Source organism: Anoplophora glabripennis, unplaced genomic scaffold (assembly GCF_000390285.2).
Source record: "Anoplophora glabripennis isolate ALB-LARVAE unplaced genomic scaffold, Agla_2.0 scaffold881, whole genome shotgun sequence".
Lineage (NCBI taxonomy): Eukaryota > Metazoa > Arthropoda > Insecta > Coleoptera > Cerambycidae > Anoplophora > Anoplophora glabripennis.
This window is the reverse complement of record NW_019416965.1, coordinates 68,162-82,743: the sequence shown is the minus strand read 5'-3', so window position 1 is coordinate 82,743 and position 14,582 is coordinate 68,162. Positions and strand designations below refer to the sequence as shown.

The window sequence follows — 14,582 nt, the reverse complement described above, 5'->3', positions numbered from 1 at the left end:
CATTTTATTTAATAAAATAAACAAAACTGTTTACAACAGTGCAAAGAAATCATTTGAAGTACATATTAGGTAAGTAAAATTAAAAACAAAATAAGCAATTGTATCCTTTAGAAAGAAACGATACTTTAAATAATATCTATATCACTTATATATTGTCTGAAATTACTTTTCTGTGGCAGTATTTAGTATTTTAGAGTTTGAGTATTTTTTGCCATTAACAATTAAGAAATAATCCCATGAAGTAGAAGGATTATTGATGAAGGGGTTGTTTTAATAAACTTACTTTTGCTTAAAATGATTATATTTTATACTAAGATTGTAGATAATATACTTTAAAAAACACTATTGTACATTACTTTGATGACGTTTCAAAATTTAAAGTAATGTGGCATACTTTCTCTTTATGGTATATTATTTACAGTCCCAGTATGAGATATAATCATTTTAAGCAAAATTAAATTTATTATTTAATATTATCATTATATTTTAAAAATCCCGCTAAATGACTTCTACTTGATACACTTGGCACATTGGCGGTGATGCTTATTATAGTCCTTCCCTCTCCACTCGAGATAGCTATCTATAGTTATCTATTGTCTCTGGTCAGACCCATAAAGTATTTTTTTTGTGGAGCTGTGTTATACAGTGTGGAACAGCCAAATGAAATAAATTCAGTATTTCAATTAATTATTATGCATATTTATAAAAAAATCCCGTGACACGTCGATTTTGGATTCTGAAATGACATCCTGCAATGTGAAAATTTCATCTCTAAATTCAATCCCCTTCGAATGGCAGTTACAACCCCTAAATTTTTAAACGAGAAGTAAAAGGTTGTGATACCTCATTTGAAAGGTATTTTCATTCTCTATTCAAAAATATTATATCAGTTTGACGAAATTCGCTACAGCAAACTAAAATGAAACTTAATTTCAACGAAGATGTTAGAAATTAGTTCCTTGAACTTCTTGGCCGCATCCTAATCGTAAATAAAAATGTATAACGTTTTCCAACATCTGAGGTGTGACCCACCTTACCGCAACCATTTTTTTTTTTACAGTAAAATTGGTAATGCCAGCTGTGAATAATTTTGATAAGTTTTTATATTTTCTTTTTAGTTGAAAATGGACACTGAAATTGTTTTTGCTATCCTGCAAGAACAAATTGCTGTTTTTATATTTTTGTTTATTGTAACAAATTTCGTTAAGCAGACCATAAATTTTTGCAATAAATATTAAAACCATAACATTTTTGAATATGCAATGAAAATACCTTTCAAATGAGGTATCACAAGTTCCTACTTCTCATTTAAAAATTTAGGGGTTGCAACTGCCACTCGAAGAGGGTTGAATTTAGGGATGCAATTTTTACTTTGCAAGATGTCATTTCAGAATCCACAATCGAAGTGTCTCGGGATTTTTTATAAATGTGCACAATAATTGAGAAACTAAATTTACTACATTTGGTTGTTCCACACTGTATAGGCAGTTGTAGAATAATGCTGCGGGTATACCAGGGAGAGATTTGCCAGACCTTAAAAAAAATCAGTCAGAAAGTATTATTCCAGCAATTACTTCTTATCATTAAATCATCGTATAGATTCCAAAAGCAGTTTATATTTGGTTTAATGAAACGTTTGGAGGGCATTTCATGCCAAATCACTGAGCTCGTGACCGAATCATTTTTAATTTTCCTGATTTTTGGTATTATTTAGTACCTATATAGAGTAAATTTCATGATATTTTTCAAATTTTTTATTTCAACCCGTTCAATTCTCAAAAAAATCGTCTATCAATATGCAAATTTTACGAGACTAGACTGTAATGTACGTAATGTAAACGAAATTTTATTTTAGAAGTAAATAGCGATGACGAATAACTAAAAATATCATACATATTTTTAAAACTACTTCTAGTAATATAGTCATTACTACATATCTAAATTATTGTTAACTAAATATCTAAATTCTAATTATCTTTTTCAATATTAAACAGTTAAATTAATAAACATAATACTTGTAAATAACAATAATTTAAACAAGTGGTAATTTTGAAGTTAAATATTTTATAAATATCTCTTTTTTATGTACAGTGGAGAATAAAAAACGGCGGAATACTTGTTAAACGCTATTGTGCAAAACCATACTTATCGTATCAACTTCAACGTCACCTGTTACATGGGTGTTGTATAATAATGAAAAACGTAATATTGACGGTTGGTAGAAGGGAGCGCAAAAACAAACGCTTAGGTGGGGAATTCTGGTAGGAAGCCTAAAGAGTTGAAGTGAGAACAGTGGGTAGTAAGACGATCGGCGGGCAGTGTGGCAAAATAGTGTATTATTATTAGCAGGTAATTATTCTTTAAGTACTTTGTTGGTAATTGTTATATGTAATCTTATGATTGTGATGGTTATAGATGTTTAATGATAATAATTCTTTGTATGTTTAGTCTTCATTGTTTTATGCTCAGGGGTATATATTTTTCTAAGGTAAAATTGTTACTATTAGTATTAGCGATTGCTCATCATTTATTACATGTTAAAATATGTATATATTGTCGTGACTGCCCAGATATTGCAATAACAACTCCTTTGTTTCACATTTAACTTGTTTTATCATGAAAACAATTTCGCCCTTGAGGTACGAATCTGAAAAAAAGAATAATTAAATACAAAAAAAGAATTGCTAAAACAGATCTTCCGAAATCTCAACTCATAGCTGGATTGCCTCCCGTATGGAACTCCAGTACCTTCCGGCCCTGCCGGCTAACTAACACCAAACCCCTTCAGTTTTACTTGGAAGTGTGTATGTCTGATTCAAGTGAGGTGAGATTTAGTGACACATTAAATAAATCAGGTCTTATTTTATCATTAGCAAAGGTTCTTAATTTATGCCTTTTGTTAGCGGTTATTTTTGTATTTATATTTGGGTAGTTAGAGCAACGATCGTGGGTTTCTCTGCCATGCTCTTTCCCCGCAGGAGCTCTAGGTGAGCCTGGCACTCTTATTTTAGGTTAAAGGGTTGTTAATGTTTTTGTTGTTCTTTTCTATTTGTCACATGTTTAATTTGAAGCTTGTTGTACTTAAATAATAAAGTTAGGTGTATTTACTCTCCTTTTGTTTTATAAAACTAAACCATACTTCCCCTCTTTAAAGTTAGTAGCCAGCGCCTATCGGTCAATTAAAAAATAGATGTATACAACGTAGGTATTCCTCATGATGATCACATATTCTTGGCCACAACTACGTTTATGTTTATTTCGTTTTTTCGATCGAACCTGGGGTTGTTATATTACAGTATAGACAACATTTTCGTGTATAACGAGTATGTAATTGTTGGCAAAAATATAAAATTCCTGTTATAATAAATATTAAAAGTTGGTATGAGAATAGCTATTGAGAATATACATTGAACCCCAAAAATGCTTAAAGAGGTATATATTTGAAACGGAAGAAATAATTAGAAAAATGTACTTGTACTGGGTGGTCCCTAAGTATGTTCCTACGTTATAAGGGGTGATTTTTTAAATAATTTCAAAAAATGGTCTTGTTTTTGAGGTACAGATACAGCAATAAGTTTTTAAAAAATGTAGCATTTACGCGTATATCTTGGAATATGTTTTACGTGAATTAAACACATTTGCGAAAGTAATTTTTATCTCAATAAGCGTACTACAATAATGAAATAAATCGAAAGTTACTTCAAATGTTTCATTTACCAAAAAAGTACAAAAATGGGTAGTTGTAAATATATTTCAAATCCATAAATAATAGAAAGCAACTTTTTGTTATATTTTGAAAAACAAAGGAGGCAAATTTCTATACCACTGGTTTTCTGTACCACTGTACCACAGGTTTTTGGAGATTTTTTAATAATTATATTGTCTTAAGACTAGGTAGTTTTAAATAAAATTTCTATTTATTCGACTATTCGGGAGCTTACTTTAAACTAGAAAGGTAATTTCATAATGACTTGTTTTTAGAATACAATGGAAAAAATGTTTTTTATTAAAATACAATAATTATGCATTCAATGCGCCACTAAAATAATTACGTCCGAGATCGTACAAGTGAAAGTATTTCTCTGTACCTAGTCTTTTTTTTTTGTTTATGTCTTTGAATTAAATAAATTAGCATCCCTTGGTGGTATTTCTCTCATAATTTTTTTCTGCGTTAGCTAATTCCAACGATAAATTCCCAAAATTTGAATAAAAATCAAGCAAAATTTATAAAATAAAACTCACCAGCCCTCATATAAAACTACTTTATTGACAAAACAAATAATGTAAAAAATGACACGACAATCGCATACTACGTTCTTAGTGTAATCGGCAAGGAAAAATAATTAATGTTTTTGCTCGTAAACTATTACGTATATGAAATGAAAAAAGTTTTTAAATGAAATGCAGTATTAAAAGCTATTTTTCTTGTTGGAATTAGCTAACGTAGAAAAAAGTTATGAGAGAAATAAGGGATGCTAATTTCTTTCATTCAGACAAACCAGAAAAATAATTCAACTAGTTGTTAACCTGAATTTTGGTAAAATTCAAATATCTAAGTTTAACCGTTTTCGCGAAAAAAAAAATATAAACAAATTTTTTCGACCATCTTGAGATTTTCTCAGGGGAGAGTCAAATCGAAAAAATGTATTGGAAGTACTCCCCCTAAAATTACTTTCTAAACACCACCTTAAAATATTTGCACATCATTATAAAACACTCTGTATATTAAACTTCTTTTGGGATTTTTGCATAGACCAAATGTTTTTCAAAAATTTAGACGCCCGGTATCAAACCAAACCGTCGCGTCGCAACAAAAGTTTATAGAAATTCTTCCTTGAAATAACTTAAATATAAAAATGACCCTTGACTGATTCTTTTGGCACAAAGGCTTTTTTGATACTTTTGTTCAGAGTAAGCAAAATATTCGATAAACAGATAAAGAAAAACAATAGCTTATTTTTCTTTATTACATATTTAGTAATAAATAGAAGTTAACATTTCAGAATCGCTCTTCTTAAAGCGCTAATCAAATGACTGAGTGTCAAATGTGACAATTTGCAGTCGGTAATACTAAATTTATAAAATCAACCCCTTGTCTCATCCCTTTGACACAAAGGGTAATTTATTTGTATACCTTCTCTTTTCAGTTTAGCAGGTACCCAATTAAAAAAATATATTAAATATTGCAAAAAAATAATTGCAGACAATTTTATTACTATGTATAAACAAATGTACATTTTAATTTTTAGTCGAGATTAAACTTCTACTGATGAGTATCCTAATACAGTGTGTGCGTCTCGTCAAGGGACAACACGTTATCTTAAATTTCTCTCATTAAATTAAAATTATAACACTTTTCTTTGTAATCTTTCTATTCTTTATTATTTAATACAAGTTCAAAATCTGTACCGATGTATCTTAAGTACAATACAGAAATGGTTTTTACATATTTCTGACCATGTTTTTATATCTGTTAAATTAAAAAATTTGGAAAAAAGTCGGAATTTGCTAAATATGCCAAAATTGAATTCGTAGGTAGGTATATCTAATAATCCAAGTAACAATTTAAATTTTTGTAATAACCTACAGGACTTTATCATAAGATACTAATAATCCCGAAAAGGGCTCAGGAGAAAACGATATTGAGGAGGATGTTAAAGACAAATGCTTAAATCAATTTTAAAATATATCATATTTATGTCGATCTTTGTCATCTTAGTGCAAGCCCAGAGAGCTTAATAAAACCTATAACAACACTATTTAGTCTTATACGAAAGGTTTTATTGAGTTTTTCATTGTGTCATATATAGCTAAATTTGCCTTAAATAAGAATCGTTAAAACTGATTTACAACCAGCTGTTAGATTAGTGTAATGCAAACGTTTTTTATAGTTTCATAGTTGCTTGATGAAATGTTTGTTCGAAGGCTTTTTTTATAACCAAACTTTGTTATTAAGTTCATCTGACATTAGCAATAAAACTCTTACAAAGCTACAGAATCAGAAAGATCAAAATGCTTTATGGTTAAGTTTTAAGGTAGGTATATCATAAGGCTTTTCCATAAATTCCCTAGAAATGTATTTGGTTTCAAATAACCCTTACTTAAAATTAACTCATCTAAAAACATCCCTTATGAAACAAGAGCGATACTAAACAACATTTAAGTAGTTAGCTGGGAATGACGAGCTCTGAAACAGAATTAACAAGACACAAAACGTATAATAATTTTAATGATACATTTTCAGCCCTAGCGATGAAACAAAACATTTTGTTATATTCATTTCGGACACAGTTCTGATTATAATTTCACACACGTTTAATAGCGCAGCACGTACAAAATACAGAACGGTTATAACAAACTCAATTTCCGTGTACGTCACGACTGCTGCAATCGTCGGGATGATCAAGACGGGTTGCTCTCAACTGTCATAGTTGGACAGTCCTTCGGGTTAGATGTTATGGGCAGCGTCGCCGGAAGCGTGTAGGGGATAGACAAAGGAAAACAAGATTGCCTATTCGGTGCTCGAAAGCACTTATTTATAATATTAAGAGAGGTTGAATCCTCTTTGAGACGTGGAGCCCGCTTTTCTTGATTCGTTTCTAAAGCTATATTGAGTTTACAGCGATTTTCCTTCTCATTATATTTTTTATTCAATAAATTACGATTCTAACACAGAACCTTCGTAAATGATTACAAGCCACGTGACCAATAACTTGGAACAGCAATTTTATTTCCTTCATGCTGGCAATTAAATTTCAATAAAATTCTGGTTCATCGGCTGTGATTGGTATCATTTTTCACGTGATTCTGATTTATCCAATCAGCGATCGTATTATCTCCAGCATAGATGCAACGGTGTGTCATTGTTCACTGTAAACAAATCATTAATATTGGTGACGCTACACGAAACATGGGGGTTACGTAAATCGATTATCAATTATATAAATAATTAGGATTTGATACTGAATTGTTCAACAAAACCGAAACGGTGAAAGAGAAAACTCACTTGATAAGTATTTTTTTATAATAAATTTTTTATACACATCGCAGGTGCCTACTGTTTTGTTCATGTTCAATGATAGTTCTCTATTTTTGAGAGCTATTGTCAAGAATAAATTTTTAGTCTACAATAATGCTTTGTCAATGATTATCTAACCTATAATTAATTTAGACAAGTATATGGAGAATTGTATTTGCGACGGCGTCATTTACAATTTGCACGTCAATTCTAAGATAAATAACAATAACCTTGCGAAACTTTCAATAAATTGTATCCTGTGCAATTAGATATGTCAGTAGGAGGATTAATAAGAATGTCTGTTAGGAAACTTTGTACACAATTACAAAAGAAAAACTAAATATGGGATGGGATATGGAACATCAAAAAGACTGAAATTAAGTCTTATCATATTGGTTCTATAAGGTCATACTGTTCTAATTACTGTGGTTTGTTAAAAATTCTCCTGTCAGAGATATTCAAACGACTCGGATGTTTTAAAAAATCGCTAGCTTGTCCATAATATAACTATTTGCAGGTGTTAACAGGAACATTGTAACATTCGCCATGGTCAGTCGAGGTTTTGATTAGAGAATAGTTCCCACAAGTGTCAAGCAAATAGTCAAATCTCTACCTACAATAATTCTAACTATTCATATTGGATAAGTTTCAAATTTAACAGCCACTGTGATTTCGATATAAGTTTAGGAATAATCAACTGCCTCAATATGGACTCTGCTAGAAGTTCAATATTATTTGAAATTCAACTTTGTGTTGCCAGTTACACTTAATACTCTATTAGTTTGCAAACACCTTTGGCATTCCAAAAAAAATATTCTTTTTTGGAATTTAATTTTTACTTTCTACACAAACCATTGAGAAAATATTACAGTTTCCCTACTGTAATTTTAACAACAATTCAGTAAGCAATTGACGTATTTTGATCAGCATTATAGTTTTAAAGAATTAAGTTAAAAATAACGCAAATATTTTCTAACTATTAGCCCGGAATTGTGTCTACATCTTTCTAAACAGAGTTACAGCTGCAATTGGTGAATGTCTTCCAAGTAAAATATTCAGCGGACTTCAGACTAGGGGTTTATGTGAAATGTTGTATAGAAATTTATAACCAGTATTTGGCAGTCAACAAAAATGTAAATTCCGAAAATAAACAACTGGCATATCATTTGCCGCAACGCTGAAAGATCTCGTTTGTGTGCATCTTCCAGCAGAATGGAGTGACGTCAAGACATATTTTTGTTGAAATATCTAACATTATAACAGGGTGGATAGGTTGTTTTATCGGATAAGTTAAATTTTTCTCACTAGATTCATTTTTTAACATTAAGGGGTTAATTGTATTGGAACATACAACAGTTAAATTAATAAACGGAAAATTAAGTTTAAGTTAGAATAATAACTGGTAAGTATACGAAAAGGAAATTATAATAAAAAATATGAGAAAAATAGAAACGATAAGTCACAAACCAAATCCATAAAATTATAACACAATAGTAAAGAGATTAATAATGATTAAATTGATACATCAATAAATAATTTCAGTAAATATTTCATTGGCATTTTGAAGACAATCTAAGAGACAAGAGAAAAACGGATTTTACTAATCACAACCGCTTGAAAACGTGAAATTATAGAGTAAATAGAAGAATTTTGACAAATAACTGCAGGAATTATATGAAAGCTATATGAAAGTAGTTGTAAAAAAGACAAAGAGAAAGTTGGAAGAAAAATAGTTGTAAAAGTATTTAGTTTTGAGAAGTGAAATTGAGAGTGCGAAAAAGAAGGAAGAGTAAAAAAACAAAAAAATATAAAATCAGCAAAATCTTACCGGAGAACACGAATGCAGTACAGAACAAAAAAACAAGCGAAAAAGAAAATCAAGACAATGAAACAACAGAAAATAAATTGTATATTTGTAAATATACAATTGTATTTTAAAGTCAAAATAAATAATAAATTCTTACAGTGAAAATTATATTCAGCTAAACCAGTAATTTGTTTGTTGGAATAGAGTTTGATTCTGAGAAAAGGTCTACAATGGATACAGAGAAACAACGTAAGTAACAAAATAAAAAATAGTAAAGTAATAAAACTTCTTATTCACACTCAAAAATTCTTCTACGCATAAAACTTTGGCGCCCGAGGTGGGGTCAGTCAAATATAAAGAAACGAAACGCAAAACAAAATTCTAATTGTTATAATAAATAAGAAATTTCACAATACACAATCAAAAACTTTAATTTAGGTATCTTAAACATTTCTTTAATTGTTTTTATATACATTTTATTAAATGCGACAAAAGATAATATAAATCTGATATAAAACATGCATGAAATGAAACATGGTTTAAATTTAATGTTGCCAGAATTGCTTTTCAAATTCTTGTTAAAATACGTTGTAAAAGAAACCATAGAAAATGTTCCTGAAATAGAACAGTAAATTTATCTCCACAATGAAAGGGTAGGTACATTTTAGATCCATCATATCTGTAATATAATATATAAATTGTAACGAGTTTAACTTCAGCAGCGGAACTCTTGTCCGCTGTCGAGCATCGTATAGCTTATGTTAAGACTTTTGATTATATGAGTCTAAAGATGCCCGCACACTAGAAGAGACGTTAGAACTTGAAACAAGACAAGAATTTTAGAATAAAAGCTTTTGTAAGTATATAAATGCTATATAAGTTTTGATAATCTTTAAATCTTTAGTAACATTATTTCCTACTATAAGAAAACAGATGTCTTTTGTTATGTAAATTTAATTTATTTTCATAAAGGAGATTTTTAATTCTTTAAAAATAAATAGTACATACAGTCGAATTCTGGGGATAACGTGGATATTGGAAACACAAGAATATCTGGAGTAAATACTTCGTCGAAATGATAAAAGATTTACCCGAATAAACTTTTCTTTTGATGACTGTAGTGTGTGGTTAGCCTAAGATATTCTCGTATCGAAATTTTTATGTTCCTTCGATAGGTTTCACCCGACATTAAAGTAGGTCTCGTTTCAGCTCTTCAGTATATACGTCGCTCTCTAATTTCCCGGTCTCTCCTCATTTAGCTACTTCATGTCTCGTCTTATATTCGATGGTTTATTTTGTCTGTCTTCATGTCGAGTCTTTTTGAGTTGATTGAGATATTGAACATTCACACACAGTCATTCTGTCGTCGATGTTTAGGAATTTGTATCTCTTTTTCTTATTAATAGTGTGACAAATTGTATCAGTCTATTTCACGAAAGGCAGCTGAAACGAATGGTTAAGTTTTTTCGATCCCTTGAAATGTAATAAGATATCTCCATCTCGCTGAATTGTACAGAAACCATTCTATCGCTAACTACACTTTAAGCTATTACTAATCTCTCATAGTAAACTAAATACTACGAGAAACTTATCAAAAAGTTTTGATCTTCCTAAACCATGTTACGCAATCGAACTCTTTTGGAACCGAATAAACGCAACCCAATTGACGTAACGCACCAAACATCTATGAAAGTCTAGAATTTGTTGCAGCAGAGGAATATCTTGTGCACGCCAAACGCAGCAAAAGAAGATCCTAAAACTGTGCAATATCGACTGCTCTGGAAGAAGGCGGCACATACAATTTCATACGAAGAATTTGCAAACGGGTCGTACTTTTCTTTGTGCTGACTGCTAAAAATTATAAGCCAGATTAAAGATGAAATCACTGCCTAGTATTTTGGGATCCGACTGTAGATAGAACGGTAACAGCGATAAGGGGGTAGAATGTTATGTGAATTACTCCGTACATATATTTATGTGGGAGACCTATTTCAGTGTGATACATGAATTTCATATTGAGGCAAAATTCTGCTTTGCTACTCCATACTCCAGTATCTCTATTAAAGTTCGAAAAAACTTTGACTACCGAAAAAAGACAAGATATGTTTTGCCGACAGAAATTTTTAGAAGTAACTTCGTTAATACCTACGTACCAGTTATAAATTATTGGGTACTATGATTAAATATGTGGAGTATAGCAGAATCAACAAAATCCTAGTGATATAAAACTTTAATCAGATTCGTATAAATGTGAAAACATACAAGTAAATGTTGTTTATTGGAACTTGAAATTGCCAGATACTGCGAATGACATACTTCAGTTACAATCAGCCTTTATTTTAAACTTTTGTTTATGTGATATAATAAAGTATCATGAAGATATAATGTTTTGAAGTTATTGAACAGTTTAACCTTCATTTCCTCATAATTCTTTAAAATTAGAGAAAACTGCTGCTAGTACCACAATGTTTAAAAAACATTTTTTCTTTATAAAAATACGTTTTCAAATATCAAACATTCCTTTGAATCTTCAAACAATGAATTTTATAAACGTCTTCTTAGATTAAATTATCTACTTTAAGTTTCTATAGTTGTTGATTTCAATTAGGTATATCTATCATACAATTATTTGACGTTGTCCAAACTATGAACGAATTATATTCAGAAGCTAGCTTTGTCCAACCAGTTTATATAGAAATATATATAGGAAAAAGGTTAACCGCCCATTCTCACAGTACATATATTTCCGAGTATTAAGTACCCAAAAAACATAAAATGCCAAAGTGATGGCTATGTTATCTTATGGAAGTGCCCAATATTCGTTCACCAATATATTGATAGTAAAACTTTATGTTAACGTCCTGGATTATTTTCCAATACAAGGTACTAGAATACGTATTACCAGACAAATACGAATCAAAATCCTAGTCTCTCATCCCGTTAAAATATGTATATGAAGGGACGAGATCTACCGAAAGACATTTTATTCAACATTAAATTTTATCGTACAGTGAAACTTACAACCTTTTTAGCTTTATGATATATCACTTAAGAACGAAATTTCTTTTATTTTATATAAGATATACGTGTCAAAAATGAAAGAGCGTTTTTTTTTCGATCAAATTCAAGAATATTTTCTTATTTGTACGTTTATCATTGATACCTTAGTTTTTTGGGTACACTGTGTCAAAGGTTTCAAAAAGTTATATCTCTAAATATCTCCTGAATAAATAAAATATGAAGATATCGAAACGTAATTTTATCGTAATCAGTAGCGTAAATATGACACTGGTTTCATTTTCTTAAACGGTCTATTGATATTTTCTGTCATCTATCAACAGTTTGATGGTAAAATCATTTTTTTTTTAAATTAAATTACAATGTAAATTTGGCCATAGTAATTTTTTGTTTGGACAGCTTTCTTGAGAATCATGTTAGCCAAAGAAAAACAATGCTGTCTATTTACAAATTTCTGTTAGGCGGCAATATATAAAAAATAGAACTTTTGTCAAACTCTATTTGTATTTTTTTTGCAGGTTATATCTTACTCACACTAAAATAATGTCCAGAAATTAGTCTGCTTTTACTAGCGCATTCTACAACAAAAATAAAAGAAGTTTAACTAATGTAGATGGTGAAATGTTTCTTAAGACTGGCGTTTTATAGACAAGAAATATCACTGTTAGTAAGGCAATTATAGAACAAGAAGTGACGAAGCGAACACTAAACTAGAATAAAAATACTGGTGTTTCTGAAATGTCACTGCTAGCGTATTTCATGGAGAATTCAAGAACTTAAAGTCATCGGCGAGTTTGTGGAGTGAATACTCGATGATTAAGTCAACCATTTTCATAGAGGAGAACGTGGATATATCAAAATACCCCAAGCTGAGAGCATTTTTGAAATGTAAGAATGTCGGCTATAGGTACACTTAAAAAGTGAAACGTTTTTGCAACGATTTTCTCGCTCAGACACCCGATAACACATATTTGTTAATGAAGGTAGTGACGATCTTAGGTATTGCAGCAGCATGCCGTTCTGATGAGTTATGCAAACTTACATTGGACAACGCCAATTTAAAAAATTTCGATGACATTCCTATAGTTGCAATTCCAGATTCTAAAAATTGTATGTCGCGTTTACAATTACTTCTCGTCTAGGTTCCGTTTCTCATCTAAAAATTCTCAAGAAATATATCAAGATTAAATTGGAAATTAAAACTCAAATTTCACGCTTTTTTATGCGCTATCAGCAAGTAGATGTTACAACCAACCAGTCGTCAAGAATACCGTTTCTATGATTCCTAATAAGATTGCAAAGTTTTTGTAACTAGAACATCCTGAAACATACACAGGCCATTCATTCCCAAGAACATCGGAAACGTTACTGACTAATGCAGTAGTTGATGTATTAGCAATCAAGAGACATGGTGGGTGGAAATCAGCAAAAACTGCAGAAAGTTATGTTGCTGACAGTTTAAGTAACAAAAATAAAATAGCCAACCGGATTCTTTACAATGACACTTTAACTCCCAAGTTCTAGTAGTATGTCGCATCATGCTGTTTTAATGGATCAGTCAGGTAATATTGAGCCTCCGGTGACTGAAGCGGTCAAATGATTTTGAGAAAAATGTGACAATTAGTAAACGCGAGGGGAATTATAATCCAGACTTTATAAATGTTAACTAAATGTAATAACTGTGCAATTACTATAAATATTCATTCATAATAATTAATAAAATGTAATGTTCTTCAAATATTTCTATTTATTTGTTCAAAAAATATGCATTTTATAACTCGAAGGGAGGTAAGTTACCTCATTCACCTCCCGTTGTCCATAGCAACTTCCATTTCTACGGTAAAATCCACTTACCGGAAGAAATCCAACCCATGCCGAACTATTATGACAAGCAATGAGGTCACAAAAATGACTACGGACTGGCATCGTGAAAATTCCCTACAGCATTATAGTGATCTAACTGCTTATTAAACACATCCGTTTACACTGAAAGTGAGTCTTCTGGAGCAAATGAGGAAGACTTCAGAAGAGGAAGATGGTAAGTAAGAATCCACTTTATGAGAGGCAGGGGTAATCAAGTAGAAAAGCGCCCCAAAACGAGCAGTAATCTGGGCACGTCCACGTCGTTGTTCCTGGGTAACGTTTTTAGCATTTATAAGAGATTTACTCTAATGAGAGAAATGCCGTTGAGAAAATAGCAAAAGTCCAAAGGCAGTAAATCAAACCGTACGAGTTTTTCTTTCCGAGCTTCAGTTTGCGTTTGCCTGACTGAGCTTCAGCTAGAGTTTCGGTTAGAGTTTGAGCGCCCATGTCCAAGCTTCGGCTTGGGTTTGTCAGCCTGAACTTCTATTTGAGATACAGATGTCATGTTTGAGTTTGACTACAAGCTATAAAAATCATGCATTTTTTTAAATTTTTGCAATTGCGTCGACTGACTTGACTGACTCTCTTCCTTTGTAAAGACACTTAATAATTGTGACTAATACATGTGTTAATAGTTTCCTAGGAACATTCTGCACGGTGTGATTATGCTTATAGTAGCGTACGCGATTTTCTGTATGTTCAACAATCGTGCAAAATTCAAAAAACATACAATATACAAATGTGCTCTGTTTTTCCTTACTTTGAACATATTGAAGATATATTGTTTTTAGCTTTCCTAGATTTTCTAAAATGCTGGACCAAAATGTGCGCATAATAAGAGTGTTTCGACTCCATAAAGGTAAGTCCATGAATATT

The 14,582-nt window shown here is 31.0% G+C and overlaps 1 protein-coding gene across 1 annotated transcript in view; it reads right to left on the bottom strand.

The window, feature by feature from the left end:
- Window positions 1-14,153, bottom strand: part of LOC108914145 (zwei Ig domain protein zig-8-like) — a gene marked incomplete at its 3' end in the record, with an annotated part of 103,770 nt that extends 89,617 nt beyond the window's left edge. The window contains exon 1 of the mRNA XM_018719871.1: window positions 14,069-14,153. Coding sequence (XP_018575387.1) covers window positions 14,069-14,153 — 85 coding nt within the window. The remainder of the gene's footprint in view (window positions 1-14,068) is intronic.
- Between the last annotated feature and the right edge of the window lie 429 nt (window positions 14,154-14,582).